This window comes from Caenorhabditis elegans, chromosome V, assembly GCF_000002985.6.
Source record: "Caenorhabditis elegans chromosome V".
Classification (NCBI taxonomy): Eukaryota; Metazoa; Nematoda; class Chromadorea; order Rhabditida; family Rhabditidae; genus Caenorhabditis; species Caenorhabditis elegans.
Window position 1 is genome coordinate 18,508,480 of NC_003283.11, and position 25,424 is coordinate 18,533,903.

A 25,424-nucleotide genomic window follows, 5' to 3' on the forward strand; every position below is an offset into this window, starting at 1 on the left:
ACCATTACTAACAGCATATTATCAGCGACATTTGAAGTTTTCAGGCCGTTACAGGCCGTTTCACACTGTTTCAGGCCCGAATTAGGACTTCTGGGGCTGTCGGAGTGGAAAACTGTTTCAATCATCAAATATTTGTTGATTTGACACCCACACTTACCATATCTCTAGTTTCTCATTTTCAGGCCATTTCAGGCCGAATCAGGCCATTTTCAGGCCGAAACACAAAAACAAAGCTTTTTGAGTTTTTTTCGGACTTGTGTTGGAGGAACAAAATAAAATATACGTCGCAAGAAAGTTTGCACCCCCGGAGCCATAAAACCATCGGATTTTTATGGTTTTTGTAGGTAAAAAGCCCGAAAAAATTGAAAAATCGGCGGAAAAAGTTGAGAAATCATGCTTTTTCTCCAATTTTTCTTGAATTTTCAAGCTTTTCTCGGTATTTTTGCTCTGGAAAGCAGCTCGGAGCCCGAATTTTTTGAAATTAATATCGATAGGGACCACCCGGAGAAGGTCTATCAGGAATTTGTAGAATTTAAGAAAAAGTAGGTCAAATTTTTTGAAATTTTCAGATTCCATAATTTTTTTTTAAATGCAGATTCAGCAGAACTTACAAATCTGAGGCTGAAAATCAACTGAGACTTCAAAATTTTGTGAAATCCCGCAACAATGTTGTCAGGTAAGTCACTGTGGGACACTTTGGGACATGTCCCATGAGTATGGGACATCTGACACAATTTTCAGTGCAAAATTTGAATTCTCCATGAAATTTCTGTCAATTTGACCCCCATATTGACTGGATTTGAAGTTTTTGGAGTTTCAAGCTCAAGTAGGCCGGTTTCAGGCCGGTTTCAGGCCTAATAAGCAAAATTTTGGGATTTCCCATTAAAAGTATTTTATTTATAGAAATTTTGTTGATTCAACACTAATACTGGCTAGATTCTAAGACTTTAAATTTTGAGCCCGAATAGGCCGATTTCAGGCCCGTTATCAGCTGATTTCAGGCCTGAAAAGCAAAACCATACCATTTTTGATTTGAAATTTGAACTTTTCGTAGCTTTTTGTAATTCAAAATCATTGTCTGCAAAATTTAAAATTGTTCCATTTTTAGGCCTATCCATTTTTAGGCCTATGGTTTCAGGCTTATTTTCGGTCGTTTTCCGGCCTGAAAACATCACTTCGCAGTTTTTAATTGATAAATTTACTTGTCTAAATTATTTTTGTCGGTTTGACACCGGTATTGGTTGGGCTTCAAATTTTCCAGATTTCCGGCCCAAAATAGGCCGGTTCTAGGCTTTTTTTGGGCCTAAAATTCAAAGTTCTGAAATTTTTCTTTGAAAATTTTATGATTAGTGATTTATCTGTCAGGTTAACACACATGTTGATTAGATTTCAACATTCTGGATATTAGGCCCAAATAGGCCGAATTCAGGCCCATTCTTGGCTGGTTTTATGCCTGAAAAAACATCTTTGGACTTCTGATTTGGAATTCAAGTTCTCCTTTTTATCACCCCTATTGGCTAACACCCCTATTGGCTAGATTTGACGTTTTCAGAATTTCAGGCCCAACTAGGCCGGTTTCAGGCCGCTTTCAGGCCGGAAAGTTGAATTTTTGCTTTTTTTTTTCAACAAACTCTGAAAATTGTTTCAGATTAAACAAAAATGCCCAAAAAGCTGGTAGGAATTCAAATTTCGCGGTCAACCAGTTCTCGGATCTTACCACTTCGGAATTGCACCAACGACTATCTCGTTTCCCGCCGAATTTGACAGAAAACTCAGTTTTTCACAAAAATTTCAAAAAACTGCTTGGCAAGACCCGTACAAAACGTCAAAATTCGGAATTTGCGCGAAATTTCGATTTGCGGAGTCAGAAGGTCAACGGGCGGTACATTGTGGGCCCGATCAAGAATCAGGGACAATGTGCGTGTTGTTGGGGTTTTGCAGTAACTGCAATGCTAGAAACTATCTATGCAGTGAATGTTGGAAGGTTTAAGGTGAATACTGCAAAAAATTGGGGAAAAAACATCAAAAACCAATGAAATTGGCCTCAAGTACCCCTGCGGGGACATTAGGGACATGTGGTGCAGTTATGAATATGAAATCCAGATTCAGCATAAAATTTCCGAAATTTTGACACCCATATTGACTATGTTCTGAACATTTATATTTTGGGCTTCAAGCCGGCCTAACATCGGCCCAAATTGGCCTATTAATCAATTTTTCAAAATACAACTTCATGAACTCGAATTTGTTACATGATATTTGCGTGTCGGACACCTATACCCTTCTAGGTTTTAGAAAAATTAGTTTTCGGGCCTAAACTCGGCCTAGAATCGGCCTATTCTGGCTTGAAAAACTAGTATTTCAGAATATGGCCGATATGGGTGTCAAAATTTAGAAAATTTTACAGAGAATTTAAATTTTATGATAAAAATCCCAACAAAAAAAAATAAAAATGTCAAAGTTACGAGACATTCAAAAAGTTGAGTTTCCCCCTATTTTCATCTGGACCACTGTGGGGACATGGGACACCTTGGGACAATTTTTAATACGAAATTTGAATTCTCTATGAAATTTGCGAAATTTTGACACCCACATTGACTAGGTTCCGAACATTTTGATTTTGGGCTTAAAGTTGGCCTAAATCGGTCCAAACTGGCCCAAAAAGTTAACTTTTTGGAAATCCGTATTTTGATTTTGAACTTTGATCACAAATTTTGTAAGTTAGACAACCAGATTCAAAGGAAAAAAATTTGGGACTAGAATCGGCCTAGAATCGGCCTATTTAGCTCGAAAAGCTTATTTTTCAGAATATAGCCGATATGGGTGTCAAAATTCAGCAAATTTTACAGAGAATTTTATTTTGATAAAAATTTTCTATAAAACTTCGAGCTAATGTCCCATATCCCCGCACTGGCACCAAATTTTTCGGATTTTGATTTTTTTTTTTTTGAATTTTTGGCTAAACTAAACATGTTTCTGAGTTTTTCCGATCAAGAAATGTGCGACTGTGCCACTGATGGGACAAAAGCGGGCTGCGCTGGTGGGGGACTTATGTGGGGTGTCGAGTACGCCATCAACAATGGTCTAGCGTCGGAATTCGATTATCCTGAGTTTGACCAGAATCGGGCCACCAGGCCTGGAACGTGTGAAGCCATGGATGATGATAAGACTTTTCCGCCGGTTAGTGGGAAGATTCAAAAAAAAATTTTTTTTTTAATTTAAAAAAAATCTTAAAACTTATTATTTGTCCAAAAATCTATATTTTTCACAGAGAAAGCTGGATTACCACTTCATTCGGCCTGAAAACGCCGAATCTGAAATAATTGAGATTCTCAACACCTGGAAGACCCCAGTGGCAGTTTGTGAGTCACTGTCGGGAAATGGGACATTTTCATGCAAAATGCAGCAAAAATATGGGTTCTACGTAAAATTTGCAAAAAAATGAAACCCATATTGACTATGTTCTGACAACTTAGGGGATTGGGCCGGAAAACCGGCCTATATCGGCCTGAAACGGCCTGAAAGTCAAAATTTTCCGAAACTGGGCAAAGTCGGTGTCAAATTACAAGAAAATGCGTACAAATATGACGTTTGCAGTTATGTTGTATTTAATTCTTCTAAGCCAAACTTTTTAGCCTATTATCGGCCTACTTCGGCCTGAAACGGCCCGAAAAGCATACATTTCCGAATATAGTCAATATGGGTGTCAAAATTTGGGAAATTTTGTGTAAAGCTCAGTTTTGATAATGAAATTGCCCCAAAGCGTGTCCCATGTCCCCAACTTGTCCCCTCGGGGAAATTTTTTGTGAAAATTTGTATATTGTAATTTTGAATTTCAGATTTTGCCGCCGGAACCGCATTTTTGCAGTACAAATCCGGTGTTCTAGTCACAGAAGATTGTGATTTAGCTGGCACCGTTTGGCACGCCGGAGCCATAGTCGGCTACGGAGAGGAAAACGATCTACGCGGGCGGAGCCAACGCTTCTGGATCATGAAAAACTCTTGGGGAGTGTCTGGATGGGGTACTGGTGGATACGTGAAGCTAATTCGCGGGAAAAATTGGTGTGGGATTGAGCGTGGAGCCATCGGAGCAAATATGGAGGAGCATTATCATGGTTGACTTTTTTTTCATCCAAATTTTTTAAATAAATTTTTATAATTTTACAAAGTGTGCTACACTAAATAGAAATTAAAATTTTTAACGTTTTACTAAAAAAAATTTGAAAAATGGTTAAAATTGAGGGTTTTTCACTTGAAGGGGCACATTTGGACCACTGCGGGGACATTGGGACATCGTGGGACACTTTTTATGTAGAAATTCGAATTCTACGCCAAATTTCCCGGGATTTGACACCCATATTGGCTATATTTCGAAAAAGTTAAATTTCAGGCTGGAATGGGCCGTTTTGGGCCGGTTGTAGGCCCGAATCTTCATGTTTTCTGAATACGCTGCACTTAACATTATTAAGCAAAAACTGAGCGTAGAATGTCCGTTAATTAGAACCCCCAATTGGCTAAATTCTGAAAAAGTTACATTTCAGGCTTGAATAGCCCGTTTCAGGCCGGGTTCAGGCCCGAAACTTAGTGGTTTCACGATATGCGGCACTTTTCATGCCAAACATCGAGTTTTTCGTGAAATTTCCTAAAATTTGACACCCATATTGGCTATAATCTGAAAAATTAAATTTCAGGCTGGAATGGGCCGTTTTGGGCCGGTTGTAGGCCCGAATGTCCATGTTTTCTGAATACGCTGCACTTCACATTATTAAGCAAAAACTGAGCGTAGAATGTCCGTTAATTAGAACCCCAAATTGGCTAAATTCTGAAAAAGTTACATTTCAGGCTTGAATAGCCCGTTTCAGGCCGGGTTCAGGCCCGAAACTTAGTGGTTTCACGATATGCGGCACTTTTCATGCCAAACATCGAGTTTTTCGTAAAATTTCCTAAAATTTGACACCCATATTGGCTATAATCTGAAAAATTAAATTTCAGGCTGGAATGGGCCGTTTTGGGCCGGTTGTAGGCCCGAATGTCCATGTTTTCTGAATACGCTGCACTTAACATTATTAAGCAAAAACTGAGCGTAGAATGTCCGTTAATTAGAACCCCAAATTGGCTAAATTCTGAAAAAGTTACATTTCAGGCTTGAATAGCCCGTTTCAGGCCGGGTTCAGGCCCGAAACTTAGTGGTTTCACGATATGCGGCACTTTTCATGCCAAACATCGAGTTTTTCGTAAAATTTCCTAAAATTTGACACCCATATTGGCTATAATCTGAAAAATTAAATTTCAGGCTGGAATGGGCCGTTTTGGGCCGGTTGTAGGCCCGAATGTCCATGTTTTCTGAATACGCTGCACTTAACATTATTAAGCAAAAACTGAGCGTAGAATGTCCGTTAATTAGAACCCCAAATTGGCTAAATTCTGAAAAAGTTACATTTCAGGCTTGAATAGCCCGTTTCAGGCCGGGTTCAGGCCCGAAACTTAGTGGTTTCACGATATGCGGCACTTTTCATGCCAAACATCGAGTTCTTCGTGAAATTTCCTAAAATTTGACACCCATATTGGCTATAATCTGAAAAATTAAATTTCAGGCTGGAATGGGCCGTTTTGGGCCGGTTGTAGGCCCGAATGTCCATGTTTTCTGAATACGCTGCACTTAACATTATTAAGCAAAAACTGAGCGTAGAATGTCCGTTAATTAGAACCCCAAATTGGCTAAATTCTGAAAAAGTTACATTTCAGGCTTGAATAGCCCGTTTCAGGCCGGGTTCAGGCCCGAAACTTAGTGGTTTCACGATATGCGGCACTTTTCATGCCAAACATCGAGTTCTTCGTGAAATTTCCTAAAATTTGACACCCATATTGGCTATAATCTGAAAAATTAAATTTCAGGCTGGAATAGGCCGTTTCAGGCCGGTTTTAGGCCCGATACTCCATATTTTCTGAATATGCAGCACTTGTCATGTTTAAACTTTAAAAAATGGGCGTAGAATGTCAATTTGAGCCACATATTGACTAATTTGGAGAAATGCAAATTTTAAGCTGAAATAGGCCGTTTCAGGCCGGGTTCAGGCTATTTTCAAAACATGCGGCTCTTTTCATGTGTAAACTCGAACTGAGCGCGGGCAAGCGTAAATTGAGATTACCGGTTAAAAATCGACTTTTAACATAAATTTCGAGTTGAATTGAGTTTTCACGGGCACCCCCTCCCCCTTCTCTGGCTTTAAAGGCGCATAACTTTGCTGAAAATTCTCCAATCTGAAAATAATCATGATTTTCAGAATCACTGTGAAATTCTAAACATGAACGGTGACATCAAAAAACCAAGATTTTCAAAATTTCAAAATTTCTAATGTGTAGAAGTGGCTCAGGTGGGAGTGGTGGTAGTGGAGCCCACTTGGAGTGAAGGGTCTCGGGTTCGACCCCCCGGTAGTGTCACTTTTTTTTCCAGAGCTGTTGTTGTAAACTAGTAGAGCGTATTTAAGACAGGGAGAGTTGAAAGGTAGAAATTCTGCAAAAAAAAATTTCCAAAAAAAAATTTTTTTTTTTTTCTTTAACGTTGTACTTCGACCCCCGGAGCGGTTTTTTTTCGACCTACACCAGGCATCACAGATTACAAACGGATTACAATTTTCAAAAGTCGGTGTGTCGCTCCCCCCAGCACCGACAAAGAACAAACTCCACTAATGGTTATCATCACGTGGCCGGCGGCATGGACATTTAAATGCGACTAACTGTTTGGCAAAAAAATGATCAATGATGTCGGAATACAACGATAGAAATTTAATATGTGACTATTGAAGAACAGAACAGAGATGGTTTGCAAATGTTTTATGGTAATAATAATGGCGGCGGCAGCGGGGGGGGGGGGGGTGGGGGGGAGACCTCTATTAAATATGCAATGTTCTGAATTTACATGGTATTTATGGAGGTTATGTTGGAAAATCTAAAAATAGCCGGGAGAAATTTTTTTTTTAATTTAAATTTTTAATAAATTAATTTTTTTTTTCATTAAAAAAAAATTTCTTTTAAATTTAAATTTTTAATAAATTTTTTTTTTTTTTCAATCAAAAAAAATTTCAAAATTGTTGTCCTCAAAATTTTTTTGGAAACTTGGAAGAATGATCAAAAATGTTTGAATTCACGATATTAACAACTTGAAGCAAAGTTTTTTGAAAAATTAAAAAAAACAGTTTTTTCGGATAGCATTAAGCTTAGGCTACGGCTTAGGCATAGTCTTAGGCTTAGGCTTAGGCTTAGGCTTCGGCGTAGGCTTAGGCTTAGGCTCAGGCTTAGGCTTAGCGTTTAGCTTTGGCTTAGGCTTAGGCTTGGGCTTGGTTTTGCCTAAGGCTTAGGCTTAGGCCTAATTTTAGGCCTAGTCAGAGGAAGGCTTAGGCTTAGGCTTTGGTGGGGAAAAAAAGCGAGAAGAAAAAAAAATTTCCAAAAAATCCCAAAAATCCAGAAAAACCTAATTTTCAAGAATTTTTTTTCAGTATTTTACATTGCTTCTGAATTGTATAAAAACAAAATGAAATTGAAAAGAAGACATTTTAAATTATTATTTTTAACCACTTTTTAAGCTCAGCAAACATCGAAAATACGTCAAAAACTGCAAAAAAAAATTTTAATACAAAAAAAATGTTAATAATTTTTTTTTTCAATATAACGTTTCAAATTGCTAAAATAATTATAAAACCCCCAAAAAAACATCTAAACACACAGATTTTTTGAAGTTTTGGCACATTGCCAAAATTTTGAAAAAAAAAAGAAGAGATTTTGAAAAAATCCTTAATAAAAAAATAAAAAAATAAATTTTTAAAAAAATTTTGGAGCCATCGGAGTGTGTTTTTCAATAATTCTCTCACTGGCACTACTCCACTTCTAATGAAATATGATTTATTATTACATTGCATAAAAAGAATAGAAAAAATAAAATTTCAAAAATTCACTCGAATGACGTAGAAAAAACCTATAAAAACTGTTCAGCAGCTAGGCGAACATGGGCTTTATTGCACTTTGGTAGCCAATTCAATACACAAAACCAAATAATTTAACGACTTTTCGCACATTTTTATATTTTCAAAGATGTCTCTTTCCGTCTCTCCATCCCTTTGAAAATCATAAAAACCAGGTACCCTCCAGTTTTCCACTACTATTTTTGGGCGAGCTCTCGAGATTTTTCGAAAATTCCGCTGATAAAAAAATTTGGAGAACTGATAAGAAGTTTAGTGATTTCTAAAAGTCAAGCGTGTGTCTGCGTCTCCACTATCAGAATTCGTATAAAAATTGAAGCTTATCAGTGGAAATTTTTGGTGCTCACTTATAGGTATACCCCCCGAAACACTTGTAATCTTTAAAGACTTTATACCATTTTTTGGCAATTTTTCAAACTGAACTATGGTCGCTGTTGTGAGTTTTTTTTAATTGTTTAGGTTTTGGGAAAGTTTTGGCAAAATAAAAAAATCTGGAAAATTTTGAAAAAAAAATTTTTAAGCTATTTTTTTTTTTGGCTGAAGATAAAAATTTGGCCCTAAAAGCTTTATTCTTACTTTTTTTTAAGTTGAAAAAATTTTGTTTCCAATTTTTCCAACATATTTTAGGATTCCCAGAATTATGGTTTTAAAAATATATTTTATTGCTAAATATGACAGTGACGGGCTTAAAAAGTATGTTTTGTTTAAATAATTATTTAACTAGAGTGTTACGAAAAAGAAAAATTGGGAAAATTCTGAAAAAAAAATTTTGGAATTCTTTTTTGAAATTTTTTATTTTTTTTATTTTTCAAAACACTTTTCAACTGAAATTCAGAACTTTTGGGTTGAAAAAGCCCATTACCATGACAATAAGCTATAAAAAATTAGAGAAAAAAACTTTGAAACAGCAACAAAAAATAATTAAAAAATTCGAAAAAAAAATTGTTTTTTTCGAAATTTTTAAATTCAACTTTATTTAAGCTTTAGTATTTTTTTTATTTTGACTGAATTCAGCAATAAAGTTTACTTTTCAAAACAAATTTCAACTAGACAACTTTCAGGCCGCATTTTCCAGTAGTGGGCAGGACAAGCCCGCGCATACTCCCAAATTGGGACTTTTCGTATATATTTTGGCTGCCGCTTCAGTAATTGGCGGTTTTCTATTTGGATATGATACTTCTGTAGTGTCGGCTGCAATGCTTTATATGCCCGATGCTCCAGGGCTCAAGCCTATGGATACTGTGTGGCAGGAGGTGCTGGTCAGTATTTCTCCAGGTAAACCTATTTAAAAAAAAAACAAAATTTAAAACTATTGTAGTTGCTCTAAAAAATCTAGAAATTTCCACATTTTTATGGGAGTTTTCCAAAAACCAAAAAAAAAACTCCGAATTTTCACAAAAAAATGCCACTGCGGGGACATGGGACACATCTGGGACATTTTTCAATGCAAAATTCGAATTCTTCATAAAATTTCCAAAAATATGACACCCATATTGACTATGTTCCGACAAATTTGGGGTTTCCAGCTTTTTCGGGCCCGAAACGGCCTGAAACGGCCGGAAACCCTCTATTCTCAGAACATAGGCAATATGGGTGTCAAAACTTGCCATTTTTTACCGCAAATTTCAATTTCACACTAAAAAATTGTGTTGAATGTCCCATGTCCCCGCAGTGTCGCATAAAATTTTTAAAAATGCGAAAAGTTTCGAAAATCGATAACTCGGCCAGTTTTTGAGCTACAAACATGTTTTTAAACTTAAAATGCTTCACTTTTTCTGAATTTATTGGTAAAAATAAAATCCAGGCAAAAAAAAATAAAATTTTCCAGGAATGGCTGCTGTCGGTTCACTGATGTCTGGTACCTCCTCCGACTATATTGGTCGGCGGAAAGTGATCCTCGGAGCTTCTGCAATTTTCACAATTGGAGCATTGGTCTGTGCGGCTTCTGTGAACAAAATTATGCTCCTAGTTGGAAGAGTTTTGCTGGGAATTGCAATCGGATTTGCTTCTATGATTGTACCCGTGTATCTGGGTAAGATCCATGGAGGACATCTGGGGCATTTTTTGTTCAGAAATTTGGATTAGTTGTGGAAAATTCAAATTTTTGACACCCATATCGGCAATATTTTGAAAATTTGGATTAGGGTTTTTTTAGGCCGATTTAGGCTCAATTCTGGGCTGAACAACCAAAGTTTTGAATTTGGACAATTTTGATGGCAAATTTAGAAGATTTTCATGGAAAATCCTGAGTTAACATCAAAATTACTACATTTTGATCTTAAACCCCAAAAGCCGGCTTATTTCGGCCTATTTTGGCCCATTTCGGCAAGAAAATCTGAAAATTCAAAACATAGTCGCAAATGTTGAGAGCGTTTGAATTTTTCAATGAAAATCTACAAATTTCGTATTTCAGGCCAAAAATCCGGCCTAATTTGGCCCATTCCGGCCTACTCGGGCCTAAAAGACTGCAATTTCATAACATAGTCGATATGGGTGTCATATTAACGCAAATTTTACGTAGAATCCAAATTTCTAAATAAAAAGTGTCCCAGATGTCCCATGTCCCCACAGTGTCATTTTCAAAAAACCGAAATTTTTCAAATTTTCATAACTTTGTCAATTTTTGAGCTTTTTCGCTAATTTTTGTTTCAAAATGTGCAGTTTTTTTTCACTTTGTTTCAGAAAAAATACAATAAACTTGAAAAACTTATCAAAAACTTATCAAAAACCCGGAAACTTTCAGGAGAAACCGCCCCAACTCACGTCAGAGGAATGCTGGTGGCCGCCTTTGCCCTGATGATCAGTTTCGGTCAAGTCGTCGCAAATATCACAGGCGGAGCATTTAGTTATATTGATCCATACAATGTTGGCTGGAGATTGATGTTCGCCTTTGCTGCAGTACCTTCAATTATCCAGTTCGTGTGCTTCATGTTTCTCCCGGAGACCCCAAGATGGCTCTATGAGAATGGATTTGAGACGGAGACACGTGAGGTGTGTAGTTTTTTAAGATCTCAAAAAAAGAAAAAAATTGGCTTATTTTGCTAAAGTTGAGAAAAAACGGTCTAAAACTCACCGAGATACACGCCTTTTTGTTGTTTTTGGGGGACAAATTGAGCCACTGCGGGGACATGGGATATTCTTATTGAATTTATTGTCTAAAACTGTGTTCTACATGAAACTACCGTTGATTCAACACCCATGTTGCCAATATTTCAGAGAATTAGAGTTTCAAGCCAAAAATAGGCCGTTTCAGGCCGCTTTCAAGCCGAAAATTCAAAAAATTTCAAAAACGGCACTTTTCGATGAGCAGTTAAAAGTCGCCGTAAAATTCCCGTTGATTTAACACCCATATTGCTTATATTCAAAACAACTGAAGTTTCAAGCCAAAAATAGGCCGTTTTAAGGCCGATTTCAGGCCGAAAACTCAAGAACCATCAGAAAAATCGAAACTATGTAATACTTCAAAATGCTAAAAAGAGATGAATTTAGATTTCTGAAAAGTTGTAGTTTCAGGCCAGAAAAAAGGCCGTTTTAGTCCGAATAGTCTAAAATTTCAGAAACTAGTCGATATGGGTGTCAAATGAACGGTAATTCGATGGAGAAGTCGAATTTCTTCATTGAAAAAAATAGTCCTGTGGAAAAAATTTTGTTTTGGCTCCAAAAAAAGTGAGAATTTCACGGAAAATTCAAAATTTTTTTGGATTTCCAGGTTCTCGAGAAAGTGTATAACGGAGATAAAGAATGGGTAGAGTACGAAATGGCGGAGATCATTGCTTTCAATGAAGATCAGGCTAAGGAAAACGAGAAAGCCCATGCCTCGGGCCCAGTTATCTGGCGGATCCTGAAGACCCCACATGTCTTGAAGGCCTGTTTCATCGGATCCATGCTTCAGGCCTTCCAGCAGCTTGCCGGTATCAATACAATCCTCTACTACACGGCGGATATTATTCGGTCCTCTGGAATTTCCAATAATCACACAACGATTTGGATTTCGGTGCTTCTCTCGCTGTGCAACTTTATCGGGCCTTTCGTTCCGATGAGCTTAATCGAAAAAGTGGGGCGCCGCATTATTTTCCTCTTCTCCTGCGGCTTAGTCGTCCTGTCGTTAGTCTTCATCGGTGTGGCGTTCCTCCTGGTAAACCATGACTCGGCTGCTACATTGCCTGCAAATCAGTATGGCTCTAACTTTAATTCATCTTATCCAGATGCTAAGGGATGCATGGCTTATAGGTGGGTCATTTGTAATGTGAAAATGATGAATTCAAGACTTTTAGCTACAAAACTGAGAGTTTTCATAAATTTGGACTTAAAAAAAAAGACAAAAAATTTTTTTCAAACTTTTCCAAAAATTTCTAAATTTATTTTCAACAAACTCACCGTATTTTTCTGATTCCAAAAACATGCTTTTCAAGTTTTGCACGCCATAACCAGTCAAGTTACAAGGGTTTTTGCACGCGCCCACACAAGAGACGAGAGTGTGCAGAGAAAGCAGACACGCTGTCAGTCTGCGCTCTCCAATCTCTCGCCGCGGAGCCCACAAAAACCTGCATAACTCACTGGGTTTTATGCGGATTTTTAAGAAAAGTAGGTTTTTGGAATCAGCAGAAAATTGCGGTTTGAATGGGTGTAGTTTTGCGGAATTTCTGAGAAATTTTTTTTTTTTTCAAAAGTTCTAAAAATTGTTTAAGAAAATTTCGAAAATCGATCAATACATTATATTTCCTGATATGTTCACTCTAAAAACTCACAAATTCCAGCAACTGCGACTATTGCGTGACCACCGATGCCTGTGGCTTCTGCCACGACGCCAATACCAAACAGGGGTACTGTCTTCCAGCAGGCTTTGATAATCCTGAAGTGTACTCTAGTACGGGCTCATGCACAAATAGTAATGGTGAGTTTAATACAAAATTTTATTTTGAAAAAAAAATTTAGTCCAAAAAAAAATTTTTTTTGAAAAAAAAAAAAAATTTCCCTATAAATTTTATTAAAGTAAAAATTAAATTATTAGAAAATAAATAAAAAAAACTTCCTCATATTAAATTTCTCATACTTTTAAAGCACACATAATTGTTCTATGTTTCAGCCTGAAAAGTGTTTTTTTCCGAATTTTAATGCCCAAAATGTATTTAAATCCGATTTCGGACGGCGGCGCACACAGTTTTTAAAGTACAAACGGCTGACGGCAGAGAAGTACCACTACCAATTTAGAATTAGTATGGGGACAGATATGATGTCATTAAAAATTAGGTCCAAAAAAAAAATATTAAAATTTTTTTGTACAAAACGACACTGCGGGGACATGAGACACACATGGGGCAAATATGAGTGAAAAATTTGAACTTTCCATAAAATTTCCGTTAATTTGACACCCATAATGGCTATGTTTCGTGAATTTAGGTTTTGGGCCAAATTAGGCCGATTTGGGCCAACTCGGGCCAAAACCGAGAAATTGTACCTTTGAGACTTTTTTGAGTTAGAAATTGTATTTTTCTTGACAGTCCCGTTCATTTGACAAACTTGTGAGAAATCAGGTGTTTTGGCCGAAATAGGCCGGCCCGAAAAACAAAAAATTCAGAACCTAGTCAATATGGGTGTCAAATTAACGCAAATTCTAGAAAGAATTTGAATTTTTTAACAAAAATTCACCAAAATGATACGAAAAAAAATGTGAGGTTAGAATTTTAAAAAATCCAAAAAAGTTAAAAAAAAATTTTTTTTTTTTGCAGGATCCATCGCCAACAACTTCAAATGGGAAAAATACTACTGTGACACCAAGTACACCCTCCTGCCTATCATCGCCTGCGGTGTCTACCTGCTCACCTTCTCGTCGGGCTTCACCTCCCTGCCCTGGGTGCTCAATTCGGAGTTCTACCCGATGTGGGCCCGATCCACGTGTGTCGCAATTAGTACCACGTCAAATTGGGTGTTTAACCTGATTATTGCGCTGACCTACCTTTCATTGACTCAAGTTATCGGGAAATACGGAGCATTTTGGCTATACGCGGGCTTAACCGTTATTGCGTTCATTTTCATCCTGTTTTTGGTGCCTGAGACAAAAGGATACTCCATTGAAGAGGTTGGATATAATTTTCAAAACAAATTTGGGAAAAAATGAATATTTTCTACAAAAAAAATCGAAAAGAAATCTCAAAAAATGAGAAAGTTACGGTTTTTCGAAAATTTTCGATTTTTTCAAGAGACCCCAAACACAATTTGACTAAAAAATTCAGAATCTTCATAAAAATCCCTTCGATTTGACACCCATATCGACATTATTCAACAATTTTTTAATATCCGGCCTAAGTTCGGCCCGAAACGGCCCAAACTACAATTTTTCCACAGAAAATTTTTTTCAGAGATACATGGATTGATCTCAAGTTCTTTTTAATTGACAACCTTGTTTTTAAGTGAGATTTAAAAAATTCAAAATTCGGCCCATACTCGGCCCGAAGCGGCCCAAACTAGAATTTTTACTGTATATTCACGGACGGACACAGAAATGTAATTTCAATATAATTGGTTCAACCCCCCCCCCCCCCCCCCCTTGTTGGGTAAATGTCTAAATTTTGAATATTCGGCCCAAACGCGGCCCGGAACGGCCCAAACTAGCCTGAGAATCCAAAAACTTATTAATTGAACTGAAACAATTCAATTCTACCACCATGCGGGCTGCCTTCCAAAATTCATAATTTTCCGGCCTAAAGTTGGCCCGAAACGGCCCAAACTAGCCTGAAATTTCAAAGGGCAATTTTTTAATGGAAACTTGAAGGAAACTTGCAATGTGGTGAATTTTTAGTCAATTTGACATGATTAAACTTTCAAAATTTGAATTTTTAGCCTATATTCGGTCTAATACGGCCTAAACTAGCTTGAAAACCAGAGAATTTTGACAAGTAGCCAATATGGGTGTCAAATCAACGGAAATTGAATGCTGATTTTGAATTTTCAACTAAAATATTTCCCAGATGTCCCATGTCCCCACAGTAACTCGATAATGTGCTCTCCAAAATGCTCAAAAACTCAGTTTTCAAAATTTTTTTCACTAAAATATGTAAAATTTTTCCTATTTTTCAGAGTTATCAGCCGAAATTTCAAATTTTCAGGTAGAAATGCTATTTATGAACAAAAAACAACGCCGGGAGGCAGAGTCCAGACGGCGAGAGACAGTGACAGAGGTCAGGAGTCGAATGAACAGTACGGTTTCTTTTGGACAACACAATGAAGTACATAAATATTGATTTTTGTGAAAAAGTTAAATTTTAAATTGTAACGTGTGTCAGCAAAATTGATTTTCCATAACAAAAAAAATTTCCAAAAAAAATTCCAAAAAAAAAAATGTTTTTTTGAAAATTTTTCGGAAAATATCGTTAAATGTTATACATTTTCTGGGTCGTTTTGAATGAATTTTTCTTTTTTTTTTGCTTTACTTGTTAACAAAAAGTGATAAGTTACATTAAAAAGCATTGGAAGACTGAACAATCTATGTTCTAAGAGGATTACAATACGGTTTTTGATGAGGGATTACGGTTTATTTTTGGAATGATGTTTTGAACGGTGGTTTTTAAAAGTTGTTGCGGAAGTTTTGGACTTAATAATGAACAGCTTTTTTTTGTTGGTTTGAACAAGGGAATGAAGAAAAAAAACCATAAATTCAGAACTTTTTCGGAAAAGTCTAATAAGTTTCAGGAAAATATGAAAAATGTTAGAAAATTTGTTGAAAAGTGCAACAAATTCAGAAAAAATACAACTTCTTGAAAAAAAAATTTTGCCGGGAAATTCAATTTTTTTTTGTGAAAATAATTTTTGGCGGGAATTCAAGTTTTTTTTTTGAGAAAATAATTTTTGGCAGGAAATTTAAAATTTCTGAAAATAATTTTTGGCGGGAAATTCAATTTTTTAGCGCGTTCAAACGGCTGGTATCTTGAAAAATGTAAAAACCATACTATTTTTGAAAATTCGGTAAAAAAAAAATTTCAAGACCAAAACCTCATACCAGCGATCTTTTGACATCCTAACCTTTGAAAATCGCCAGCAAAGGAAACCCCCCCGCCGGGAAACCGGTCCAAAAAAAGTGATCAACTGTACGGCGCAGGGGCATATAATCAGGTCACCAAAGAACTGTACGCGCGGCCCGAAAAAAAAAATCCGATTTGAATATGATTAACTTGTTCAATTTTGCATTTTTAAAAGTTTCCGTTTTTTATTTGGACTTTGGCGCCGCGGCGGGGGGCGTATCCCGGTGGGCGGAGCCTAAAAGCTCAGTTTTTTTTGTATAAAACCTGCGGAAATCGCTGGGAATTTCAGATTTTCAGACTTTTCCACTTTTCCATTATTTCTTTTGAATAAAAAATTCTCTAGAAAACTCGAAATCCAGAAAAAAAAATAGAAAAAAAAATTTTTTTTTGATTTTTTTTCGGGAAATTTTCTAACTAAAAATGGTTGCCGTGGAATTCAAAGTGTCTGAATCAGGCCGGCCTAGGCCTGAGAAAAACCCAAAATTAGGCTTTTTCGTCTACTTATTGGGCTCTGCCGCCATCATCGGTGGCTTCCTATTCGGGTATGATACCTCTGTGGTGTCGGCCGCTATGCTCTACGTGCCAGAAGCTCCCGGGCTCAAGCCTATGGGAACTGTGTGGAAGGAAGTGATTGTCAGTATTACACCAGGTTAGTGAATTTTCGAAAAAATTCGTCGTATTTTTCTACTTAAAAAATGGTTCAAAAATGTTGAAAACTGGCAGAGTTACGAATTTTTGAAAAAAAAAATTTTCGAAAAAATTTTTTTTTTTCGAAAATTCATAACTTTGTTCATTTTCGAGATTTTTGCAAAACGTTTAGTTTTTCAAGTTTCTTAACTATTTAGCTATTACAAAAAATTTATAAAATCACAAAATTTCAGGTATGGCAGCCGTTGGCGCCTGGTTTTCGGGAGCCGGCTCGGATCGCTACGGCCGTAAGCCAATTATCATCGGCTCAACTCTGATTTTTGTTTGTGGAGCCGTTATTTGTGCCGTTGCCTGGACAAAAATCGTAATGCTTATTGGTAGAATTTTCCTGGGCGTTGGTATTGGATTCGCGTCAATGGTGGTGCCTGTGTACCTCGGTAAGATTGGAAAATTTGAACTTTGGAGATTTTTTTTGAGCCATTTATCATTAAACAATTTGAAATCTCCATGAAAAACTAGCCTGAAACAACCCCCATATTGCCTGTATTCTGAAAACTCCAATTGTCAAGCCAAAGTAGGCCGTTTTGGGCCGATTTTAGGCCCAAAATTTAATTTCTCAGCAAACAAACGTTATGAGGACAACTTTCTGAAAAATTACACTAAAACAACGCACATATACAGTCAGTTTTTGAATATTAAGTTTTCGGGCCAAAGTGGGCCGTTTCGGGCCGCTTGACTAGTTTTTCAGAACATAGTCGATATGGGTGTCAAATTAACAGGAAAAACTTTACAAATCCGAATTTTTGAGTTAAAACTTGATTAGATTGCTACATTTTTTCGTGTCTGCAGGAGAAGCTTCACCAACACACGTGCGCGGAACCCTCGTATCAGCTTTTGCAATGATGATCAGCTTTGGACAAGTCGTCGCGAACATCATGGGCGGTGTGTTCAGCTACTGGGAACCCTACACCATCGGATGGCGGCTCATGTTCGCGTTCGCCGGAATTCCAGCTCTGATCCAATTTGTCTGCTTCATCTTCTTGCCAGAGACCCCAAGATGGCTGTACGAGAACGGACACACCGAGCAAGCCGAGCAGGTTCTGGAGAAAATCTACGGAGGAAATACGGAATGGATCGAGTACGAGCTGGCCGAGATTAAGACTTACGCCGAGGAACGCCAGAAACAAATGGAGGAAGAGAAAAGTTAGTTTGGGCTGAAATTCACATTTTGGGAACGGCCTGAAACGGCCTGAATGTCAAAAAAGTTTCCAACCTAGACCAAATGTGTGTGTCAAATTTCACGAAATTACAACAAGAATCTGAATTTCAGTTCGTAACATTGTTAACCTCCTCCCCTCTGAAAGCTTAGCTTTGGGCCTGAATTCGGCCTGAATTCAGCTTGAATTCAGCCCAAAATCCGAAAATTTCAAACCTAGCCGATATGGGTGTCAAATAAAAAAATCCAGAGAAAATTCGATTCATATGTTCAAAATTTTTCTAAACGGACCCAACTTCGGCCTAAAACGGCCCGTTTTGGCCTAAAACCTCTTGACCAAAATTCGATGAGAATTCAGATTTTCGAGATGAAAATCCACGAAAAACCGTCAAACTTTGCAGAATCTGGCCCGGTAATCTGGAGAATCCTCAAGACGCCACACGTCCTGAAGGCCTGCTTCATCGGATCCATGCTTCAGGCTTTCCAGCAGCTTGCCGGTATCAACACAATCCTCTACTACACCGCCGACATCATCAGAAGTGCTGGAATTGAAAACTATCACACTATAATCTGGATTTCCGTGATTTTATCGATTTGCAACCTGATCGGCCCATTTGCTCCGATGTTCTTCATCGAAAAACTAGGCCGCCGTAAGCTTTTCCTCTTCTCTTGTGCTGGAGTCGTTGTCTCGCTGGTGCTCATCGGTGTAAGCTTCCTGCTCGTCGGCAACGATTCTGCTCCAAATTTCGACCGCTCGGCTTACCTGCTCGCCGGAAATTATCAGTCAAATGGAGAAGCCGAGTCCTGCCTGATGCTGAGCAACTGTGATAGCTGTGTAACTTCGGAGCACTGCGGTTTCTGTGAAGATTCGGAGACTAGAACTGGCTTCTGCCTGCCTGTAGATCACAATGACGTCACTTTATACTCGTCTACTGGCTTGTGCACGAATGGATTGGACAAGAGCAACTCATCATTCCCTAATGGTACGCCTGACAAGAATTTAAGTACAAAATTTAAATTTGTCGTGAAAATTTACGTCGATTTGACCCCCATATTGGATATATTCTGGGACATCAGTTTTCGGCTCAAAACCGGCCTAAATTGGCCTATTTTGGCCTGAACATTCAAAACCTGAAAACGTAAACAATATACAATATCGATGCTAAATTAACAAACAAGTCAAAAAAATTAAGATTCGAAAATCGAAAATTGTCTTTCAAGCCACAAAGCCTAATTTGGGCCTATTTTGGCCTAAATTCAAAAATTTTTGGATATTATTCAAAATTGAATTGAAATTGACAATTGTTTGATGTCAAATTTGAAATTTCGAAAATTTTGAAGTTAACGCCTAAAACCGGACTAAATCAAGCCTAGTTGGGCCTGAAAGCTCACTATTTTTGAACATAGACAATATGGGTGTCAAATTGACGGAATTTTTTCGTAGATCACGAATTTCATACTAAAAACGACTGTAGAAATCTCCGTTACTCAAAAAATCACCTATATTGATCAAAATTCTACGAAAAAAAAACTCAATTTTTTTGCAGCAACCTCGTATGTCTGGCAAAAACATCACTGCACCACATCGTACACAATCCTTCCAATTGTCATGATGGGTGTCTACCTGCTCACTTTTTCCTGTGGCTTCACCTCCCTGCCATGGGTCCTCAACTCGGAGTTCTATCCGATGTGGGCCCGATCGACGTGTGTATCGATTAGTACTTTGTCTAATTGGGTTTTCAACCTAATCATTGCACTGACATATCTTTCACTCACACACGCTATAACAAAATATGGTGCATTTTGGCTTTACGCCATATTTACCATTATTGCATTCATTTTCATCTACTTCTTGGTTCCCGAGACTACTGGATATTCTATTGACGAGGTAAGCGTTAGGTTTTATTTTTGCCGACTAGATCAAGTAATTTTCAAGATTATCTTGAAAAAATTAGTCAAAAAGCTTTAAAATCGATAAAGTTATAGATTTTCGAAAATTTTCGAATTTTCAATTTTTAAACTAGAGCCTGAAAAATTCTTACTTGAAAAATTCAAAATCACTTAATTTTTTTTCAAATTCCCGTTGATTTGACAACGATATTGACTGACTACATAAGTGTTTGGGCTTGAAACTGGCCTATTTTGGCCTGAAATCTCAAAAATGCTGGACCTAGGCAAGACGAGTCTTAACTTGGCAAAATATTAGAATAATAGCATTTTCTATAGCAAAACATACAAAATTCAATTTTCAGGCCTAAAACGGCCTAGATCCGGCCTATTTGGCCTGAAATTCAAAATTCTCCGAACCAATATGGGTGTCAAATTAACGGAAATTTACCAAAGAATTCGAATTTTTAACTAACAACTTGCCCCACGGTGACGTTGTTCTTCGAAAATTCATAAAATGTCAGGTTGAAATGCTGTTCATGAACAAACGCCAACGCAACATCGCCATGCAAGCTCGTCAAGCAAAACTGGACGCAGCATCCGACAAAGATAAAAACTCGTCAACTTCCCTGTCCACTGAGACTATAACTATGTAATTTTCCCCCCCTCAGAATAGGCCCAATTCAGGCCTAATCTTATCACAATTTCACAACAACAAAAAAAAACGGGATTCATTTCTTGTGCTTTACCATATATTCCTCGTTCCTGTGGAACTAAACCATCTATCATTTTTAGCCATTTTCATGTGTTATACCCTCATTTTTCTTCGATTTTTGCACACTTTTTGCAAATCCAATCGAAGAATAGCACTTAATCAGTTGTTTTTTGTTTCATTTTCAGTCAGTTTGGAAATAAAGTTTTCAATTTTAAAAGGCATTCCCCCCCACCAAGGTTACATTGAACCAATTGAGCAAAAAGATCCGATTCAGAATATATAAACATATTCGAATATATCGGAGGTATATAGATTCCCAAACACACTTTCATATATATGGGCAGAAAAATTGCTGAAAATTCATCAAAGTTTGAATTTTCCAGTAAATCTCGATTTTTGGGTGGTTTTTGGTCAATTTTCTTGAAAAATCCCCCGTTTTTTGGGTAATTTTTCGTGAATTTTTCGATTTTTCGGGTCAAATTACTTGAAAATTACAACACTCTTCTAGACCACTATTTCCATCGGTTTCCGCGAAAAATTTCATATAAAAATCCAGTAGTTCGTTCACACGTGGCTTTTTCGTTGACGATGGTGATGTTGGAAACTGCAAATTTTATCGATTTTATGGATTTTGGATCAATTTTCCGGGTTTTTCGGGTATTTTTAGGTGATTTTTTATGATTTTTTACCCTGTTGCACATTTTCCTGCGCGTTGAACCAGTGATGAGCGCTCTCGTGGATTAAAAGGCCCGTATAGTGAAAAACTGTGGGTCTTGACGCTGGAAATGCTCGAAAAACGTCGATTGCCGGCTTTACAAGTGCCGATTTGCGTTTTTCATCCGGAAAACATGCGCGGCTCCGATAGATTGACGTCAAATCGCCGAGACACGCGATTTTGTGGAATTCCTCGAAGATTTGCACGGTTTTCGCGTATTTCTGCAATAAAATATCTATTTTTACAGTTTTATATCAAACATTTCGGTTTGAAACTAGAAAATTTGAATTCCTCATGCAAAATTACCCCTTCATCCAAATTTTCTGTGTTTTAGTGTAATTTTCCGTCAAATCAGGTGCCAAGTCCGCAAACACCAGCCTACAGTAACCCAAGACACCAGAATTGACGGAAAATTGCACTAAAACGCTGAAAATAGGTGAGCCAGGGGTAATTTAGCACGAGGAAACCGAAAATTAGCTCGAAATTCGAAAAAATTAAAGTTTGAACTCATTTTTTGAACGTTTTTCGAAAATTTCGGAAAAATAGCTGTTTTTTACAGTTTTATATTAACCATTTCGGTTTTTAACTGAAAAATTTGAATTCCTCATGCAAAATTACCCCTTCATCCAAATTTTCTGTGTTTTAGTGTAATTTTCCGTCAAATCAGGTGCCAAGTCCGCAAACACCAGCCTACAGTAACCCAAGACACCAGAATTGACGGAAAATTGCACTAAAACGCTGAAAATAGGTGAGCCAGGGGTAATTTAGCACGAGGAAACCGAAAATTAGCTCGAAATTCGAAAAAATTAAAGTTTGAACTCATTTTTTGAACGTTTTTCGAAAATTTCGGAAAAATAGCTGTTTTTTACAGTTTTATATTAACCATTCCGGTTTTTAACTGAAAAATTTGAATTCCTCATGCAAAATTACCCCTTCATCCAAATTTTCTGTGTTTTAGTGTAATTTTCCGTCAAATCAGGTGCCAAGTCCGCAAACACCAGCCTACAGTAACCCAAGACACCAGAATTGACGGAAAATTGCACTAAAACGCTGAAAATAGGTGAGCCAGGGGTAATTTAGCACGAGGAAACCGAAAATTAGCTCGAAATTCGAAAAAATTAAAGTTTGAACTCATTTTTTGAACGTTTTTCGAAAATTTCGGAAAAATAGCTGTTTTTTACAGTTTTATATTAACCATTTCGGTTTTTAACTGAAAAATTTGAATTTCTCATGCAAAATTACCCCTTCATCCAAATTTTCTGTGTTTTAGTGTACAGGGTGAGTCAAAATTATGGTAAGTCGAGGCGCGCGCGCGAAAGTTCTGTGGTTCGGGTCTCCCCGCCAAAATTAATTGATTAAGTTATTTCGTGTTTTGTTCATTTATTTTTCCATCGTTTTTCCTAAAAAATAATTTTTTTTTCGCAGGTATGAGAGCGTCACCCATGCGTGAACCCATCGTTCGTTTTCATAGGAATGGTGTCGCGGCGAAGAGCATTGCTCGACGGCTCAAAGTGTCTGAAAAACTTGTTTCTACCACCATTGCACGGTTCAAGGAGCTCGGCAACTTTTCCGATAGATCCGGACGCGGAAGACCCCCACAGTCACTACACCAGCGATGATAAAAAAAGTTCGTGGACGCTTCCGTCACAACTCCGGGCGGTCGGTCCGTGCGATGGCCCGAGAATTGAAAATTTCGCAAAGTTCTCTGTGCCGAATGGTAAAAAACAACTTGAAATTGAAGGCTTACAAAAAATCTACTTGTCAATTTCTGTCTGAAGCTGCTAAAATCAAGAGAAAAGACCGTGCCATGAATCTACTCCGAAGATTCAGAAATGGAGCTCACAGGAAGGTACTTTTCACCGACGAAAAGATATTTTGCATTGAGCAGTCTTTTAATACGCAAAATGATCGAGTTTATGCAAAAACTCAGCCAAACTCCCGCGTTCAGCGTACTGGTTACCCGAAAGGAATCATGGTCTTTGCCGGAATCACTGCTAATGGAAAGACTCCACTCATTTTTGTTCCACAAGGGATAAAAGTTAACGGAAACAACTATTTAGATATGTTGAAGACGGAACTCATGCCCTGGGTCAAGAAGCATTTCAAAAAAACAAAATGGACTTTTCAGCAGGATGGGGCGCCTGCTCATAAGCACAAGAACGTTCAGGCATGGTGTGAAAGCAACTTCCCGGACTTCATCGCTTTCAATCAATGGCCACCGTCATCCCCGGATCTCAATCCGATGGATTACTCAGTATGGAGTGTCCTCGAAGCAAAAGCTTGTTCAAAACCGCATAGGAATATCGATTCGTTGAAAGATTCACTGAAGAAGGCATGGGACGAGCTGGATATCAACTACTTGCGCGCCACAGTCGACTCGTTCCCTAGGCGTCTGGAGGCCTGTGTTGCTGCTAATGGAGATATTTTCGAACTTTAAAATGTTTTTCTATAGTGTTTTTTACGGTGAATAAAATGTGTATAGTTAGAAGTTGTTTGTGTTTCTGGAAAAATGTATGGAGCACGGGAACTACTTACCATAATTTTGACTCACCCTGTAATTTTCCGTCAAATCAGGTGCCAAGTCCGCAAACACCAGCCTACAGTAACCCAAGACACCAGAATTGACGGAAAATTGCACTAAAACGCTGAAAATAGGTGAGCCAGGGGTAATTTAGCACGAGGAAACCGAAAATTAGCTCGAAATTCGAAAAAATTAAAGTTTGAACTCATTTTTTGAACGTTTTTCGAAAATTTCGGAAAAATAGCTGTTTTTTACAGTTTTATATTAACCATTTCGGTTTTTAACTGAAAAATTTGAATTTCTCATGCAAAATTACTCCTACACCCACATTTGCAGAGTTTTAGTGCCATTTTCCGTCAAATCAGGTGCCAAGTCCGCAAACACCAGCCTACAGTAACCCAAGACACCAAAATTGACGAAAAATTGCACTAAAACGCTGAAAATAGATGGGCCAGGGGTAATTTAGCACGAGGAAACCGAAAATTAGCTCGAAATTCGAAAAAATTTAAGTTTGAACTCATTTTTTGAACGTTTTTCGAAAATTTCGGAAAAACAGCTGTTTTTTACAGTTTTATATTAACCATTTCGGTTTTTACTGAAAAATTTGAATTTCTCATGCAAAATTACTCCTACACCCACATTTGCAGAGTTTTAGTGCAAAATTCCGTCAAATCAGGTGCCAAGTCCGCAAACACCAGCCTACAGTAACCCAAGACACCAAAATTGACGAAAAATTGCACTAAAACGCTGAAAATAGATGGGCCAGGGGTAATTTAGCACGAGGAAACCGAAAATTAGCTCGAAATTCGAAAAAATTTAAGTTTGAACTCATTTTTTGAACGTTTTTCGAAAATTTCGGAAAAACAGCTGTTTTTTACAGTTTTATATTAACCATTTCGGTTTTTACTGAAAAATTTGAATTTCTCATGCAAAATTACTCCTACACCCACATTTGCAGAGTTTTAGTGCAAAATTCCGTCAAATCAGGTGTCTGGCCCGCAAACACCAGCCTACAGTAACCCAAGACACCAGAATTGACGAAAAATTGCACTAAAACGCAGAAAATTGGGGTATGGGAGTATTTTTGCGTGGAAAAAATCGATTTGTTTGGTTTTCAATTCATAAAAATTTACGGAAAAGGGAGAAAATTTAGGATTTTTGCAATTTTTCGGAATAAAAATCCGAAAAAAAATGAAAGGAGGGGGGGGGGTACTATACGTTTATCTTAAAATCGATTATAAGTCGCGAAATTTTGCGGTGGAGCATTTGTGCAACTCAAGAAGAAGAAAAATCACAAAAAAAGAGCAAATGCTGTGCAAAGTACAAAAAACAGCCGTACTCTAGCCACCCATTGGAAAAAATGAATAAAAATGTCGAACAATTCCTCACTTTGAGCAAAAAAATGCCGCGTTAAATGAAAGAGGGACGAAATTGAAATTAAAGAAGAGTAGATCATAAATAAATATTTGTCGTAGGTCTGGAATACTGTGATTATCGATTTTCTCAGCTCCCCCTTTATCAATTTTTATCGCAAGCCACTCAAAATGTAGCTAATTTTTTCCCTTTCCAATTAATATTATAATTGCCACAAAATTATTCAGTCTTCTGCTATTCCGACGCTTGAAACCGTATCAGTGAAAAATTTGCAGTGCAAGCGCGCTTCATTGCTACGCGCGAGAGAGTGGAGGCGCAGAGTTTGTGTGGATTTACGAAATTTATTTTTAAATC

The 25,424-nt window shown here is 37.4% G+C and overlaps 3 protein-coding genes, 3 non-coding genes and 1 pseudogene across 8 annotated transcripts; 3 read left to right on the forward strand and 4 right to left on the reverse strand.

The window, feature by feature from the left end:
* Positions 1-384: 384 nt before the first annotated feature.
* Y51A2D.1 (Pept_C1 domain-containing protein) lies at positions 385-4,164 on the forward strand. Of its 2 annotated transcripts, NR_070167.1 has the most exons (6): positions 394-542; positions 596-676; positions 1,649-1,991; positions 2,996-3,180; positions 3,272-3,362; positions 3,840-4,120. NR_070167.1 is itself a non-coding variant. In NM_001269882.2 (5 exons), exons 1-5 carry the CDS (start codon positions 394-396, stop codon positions 4,118-4,120), a joined length of 945 nt encoding a protein of 314 aa, NP_001256811.1. In that variant the 5' UTR covers positions 385-393; the 3' UTR covers positions 4,121-4,164. The 2 variants fall into 2 exon arrangements, 1 of the variants encoding a protein (NP_001256811.1); NM_001269882.2 differs by lacking the exon at positions 2,996-3,180 and having other exon boundaries at positions 385-542; positions 3,840-4,164.
* A 4,145-nt stretch (positions 4,165-8,309) lies between these two features.
* Positions 8,310-15,396, forward strand: hmit-1.1 (Proton myo-inositol cotransporter hmit-1.1). Its single transcript, NM_075222.5, has 8 exons — positions 8,310-8,412; positions 9,038-9,251; positions 9,805-10,008; positions 10,720-10,967; positions 11,686-12,206; positions 12,734-12,870; positions 13,706-14,055; positions 15,083-15,396. Exons 1-8 carry the CDS (start codon positions 8,401-8,403, stop codon positions 15,215-15,217), a joined length of 1,821 nt encoding a protein of 606 aa, NP_507623.1. The 5' UTR covers positions 8,310-8,400; the 3' UTR covers positions 15,218-15,396.
* An 884-nt stretch (positions 15,397-16,280) lies between these two features.
* On the forward strand, positions 16,281-20,677 carry hmit-1.2 (Proton myo-inositol cotransporter hmit-1.2). The gene is made up of 6 exons (NM_075223.6): positions 16,281-16,643; positions 16,876-17,079; positions 17,492-17,845; positions 18,260-18,841; positions 19,406-19,746; positions 20,270-20,677. Exons 1-6 carry the CDS (start codon positions 16,415-16,417, stop codon positions 20,399-20,401), a joined length of 1,842 nt encoding a protein of 613 aa, NP_507624.1. The 5' UTR covers positions 16,281-16,414; the 3' UTR covers positions 20,402-20,677.
* Y51A2D.25 lies at positions 16,585-16,728 on the reverse strand. Its single transcript, NR_070168.1, has one exon. It is a non-coding gene; the product is annotated as an Unclassified non-coding RNA Y51A2D.25 (non-coding RNA).
* Positions 17,995-18,111, reverse strand: Y51A2D.31. The gene has a single exon (NR_070169.1). It is a non-coding gene; the product is annotated as an Unclassified non-coding RNA Y51A2D.31 (non-coding RNA).
* Y51A2D.34 lies at positions 19,176-19,280 on the reverse strand. The gene has a single exon (NR_070170.1). It is a non-coding gene; the product is annotated as an Unclassified non-coding RNA Y51A2D.34 (non-coding RNA).
* Positions 20,678-20,912: 235 nt separating the features above from the next.
* Positions 20,913-21,399, reverse strand: Y51A2D.23 (annotated as a pseudogene). Its single transcript has 2 exons — positions 21,150-21,399; positions 20,913-21,064 (listed from the first exon to the last, which is right to left on the reverse strand). Coding segments are annotated over exons 1-2 (402 nt in total).
* Positions 21,400-25,424: the final 4,025 nt, after the last annotated feature.

What these genes read in the sequence shown, in the direction of transcription:
- hmit-1.1 (NM_075222.5), top strand. An exon ending in CTCATGCACAAATAGTAATG is followed by an intron (nt 12,871 to 13,705) that starts GTGAGTTTAATA and finishes TTTTTTTTGCAG; the next exon opens with GATCCATCGCCAACAACTTC. An exon ending in AAGGATACTCCATTGAAGAG is followed by an intron (nt 14,056 to 15,082) that starts GTTGGATATAAT and finishes TCAAATTTTCAG; the next exon opens with GTAGAAATGCTATTTATGAA.
- Y51A2D.1 (NM_001269882.2), top strand. Translation starts at nt 394, where the DNA reads ATGCTTTTTCTCCAATTTTTCTTGAATTTTCAAGCTTTTCTCGGTATT. An exon ending in TTTGTAGAATTTAAGAAAAA is followed by an intron (nt 543 to 595) that starts GTAGGTCAAATT and finishes TTTTAAATGCAG; the next exon opens with ATTCAGCAGAACTTACAAAT. An exon ending in GAAGACCCCAGTGGCAGTTT is followed by an intron (nt 3,363 to 3,839) that starts GTGAGTCACTGT and finishes TTTGAATTTCAG; the next exon opens with ATTTTGCCGCCGGAACCGCA.
- hmit-1.2 (NM_075223.6), top strand. Translation starts at nt 16,415, where the DNA reads ATGGTTGCCGTGGAATTCAAAGTGTCTGAATCAGGCCGGCCTAGGCCT. An exon ending in GGTGGTGCCTGTGTACCTCG is followed by an intron (nt 17,080 to 17,491) that starts GTAAGATTGGAA and finishes TCGTGTCTGCAG; the next exon opens with GAGAAGCTTCACCAACACAC. An exon ending in CAACTCATCATTCCCTAATG is followed by an intron (nt 18,842 to 19,405) that starts GTACGCCTGACA and finishes ATTTTTTTGCAG; the next exon opens with CAACCTCGTATGTCTGGCAA.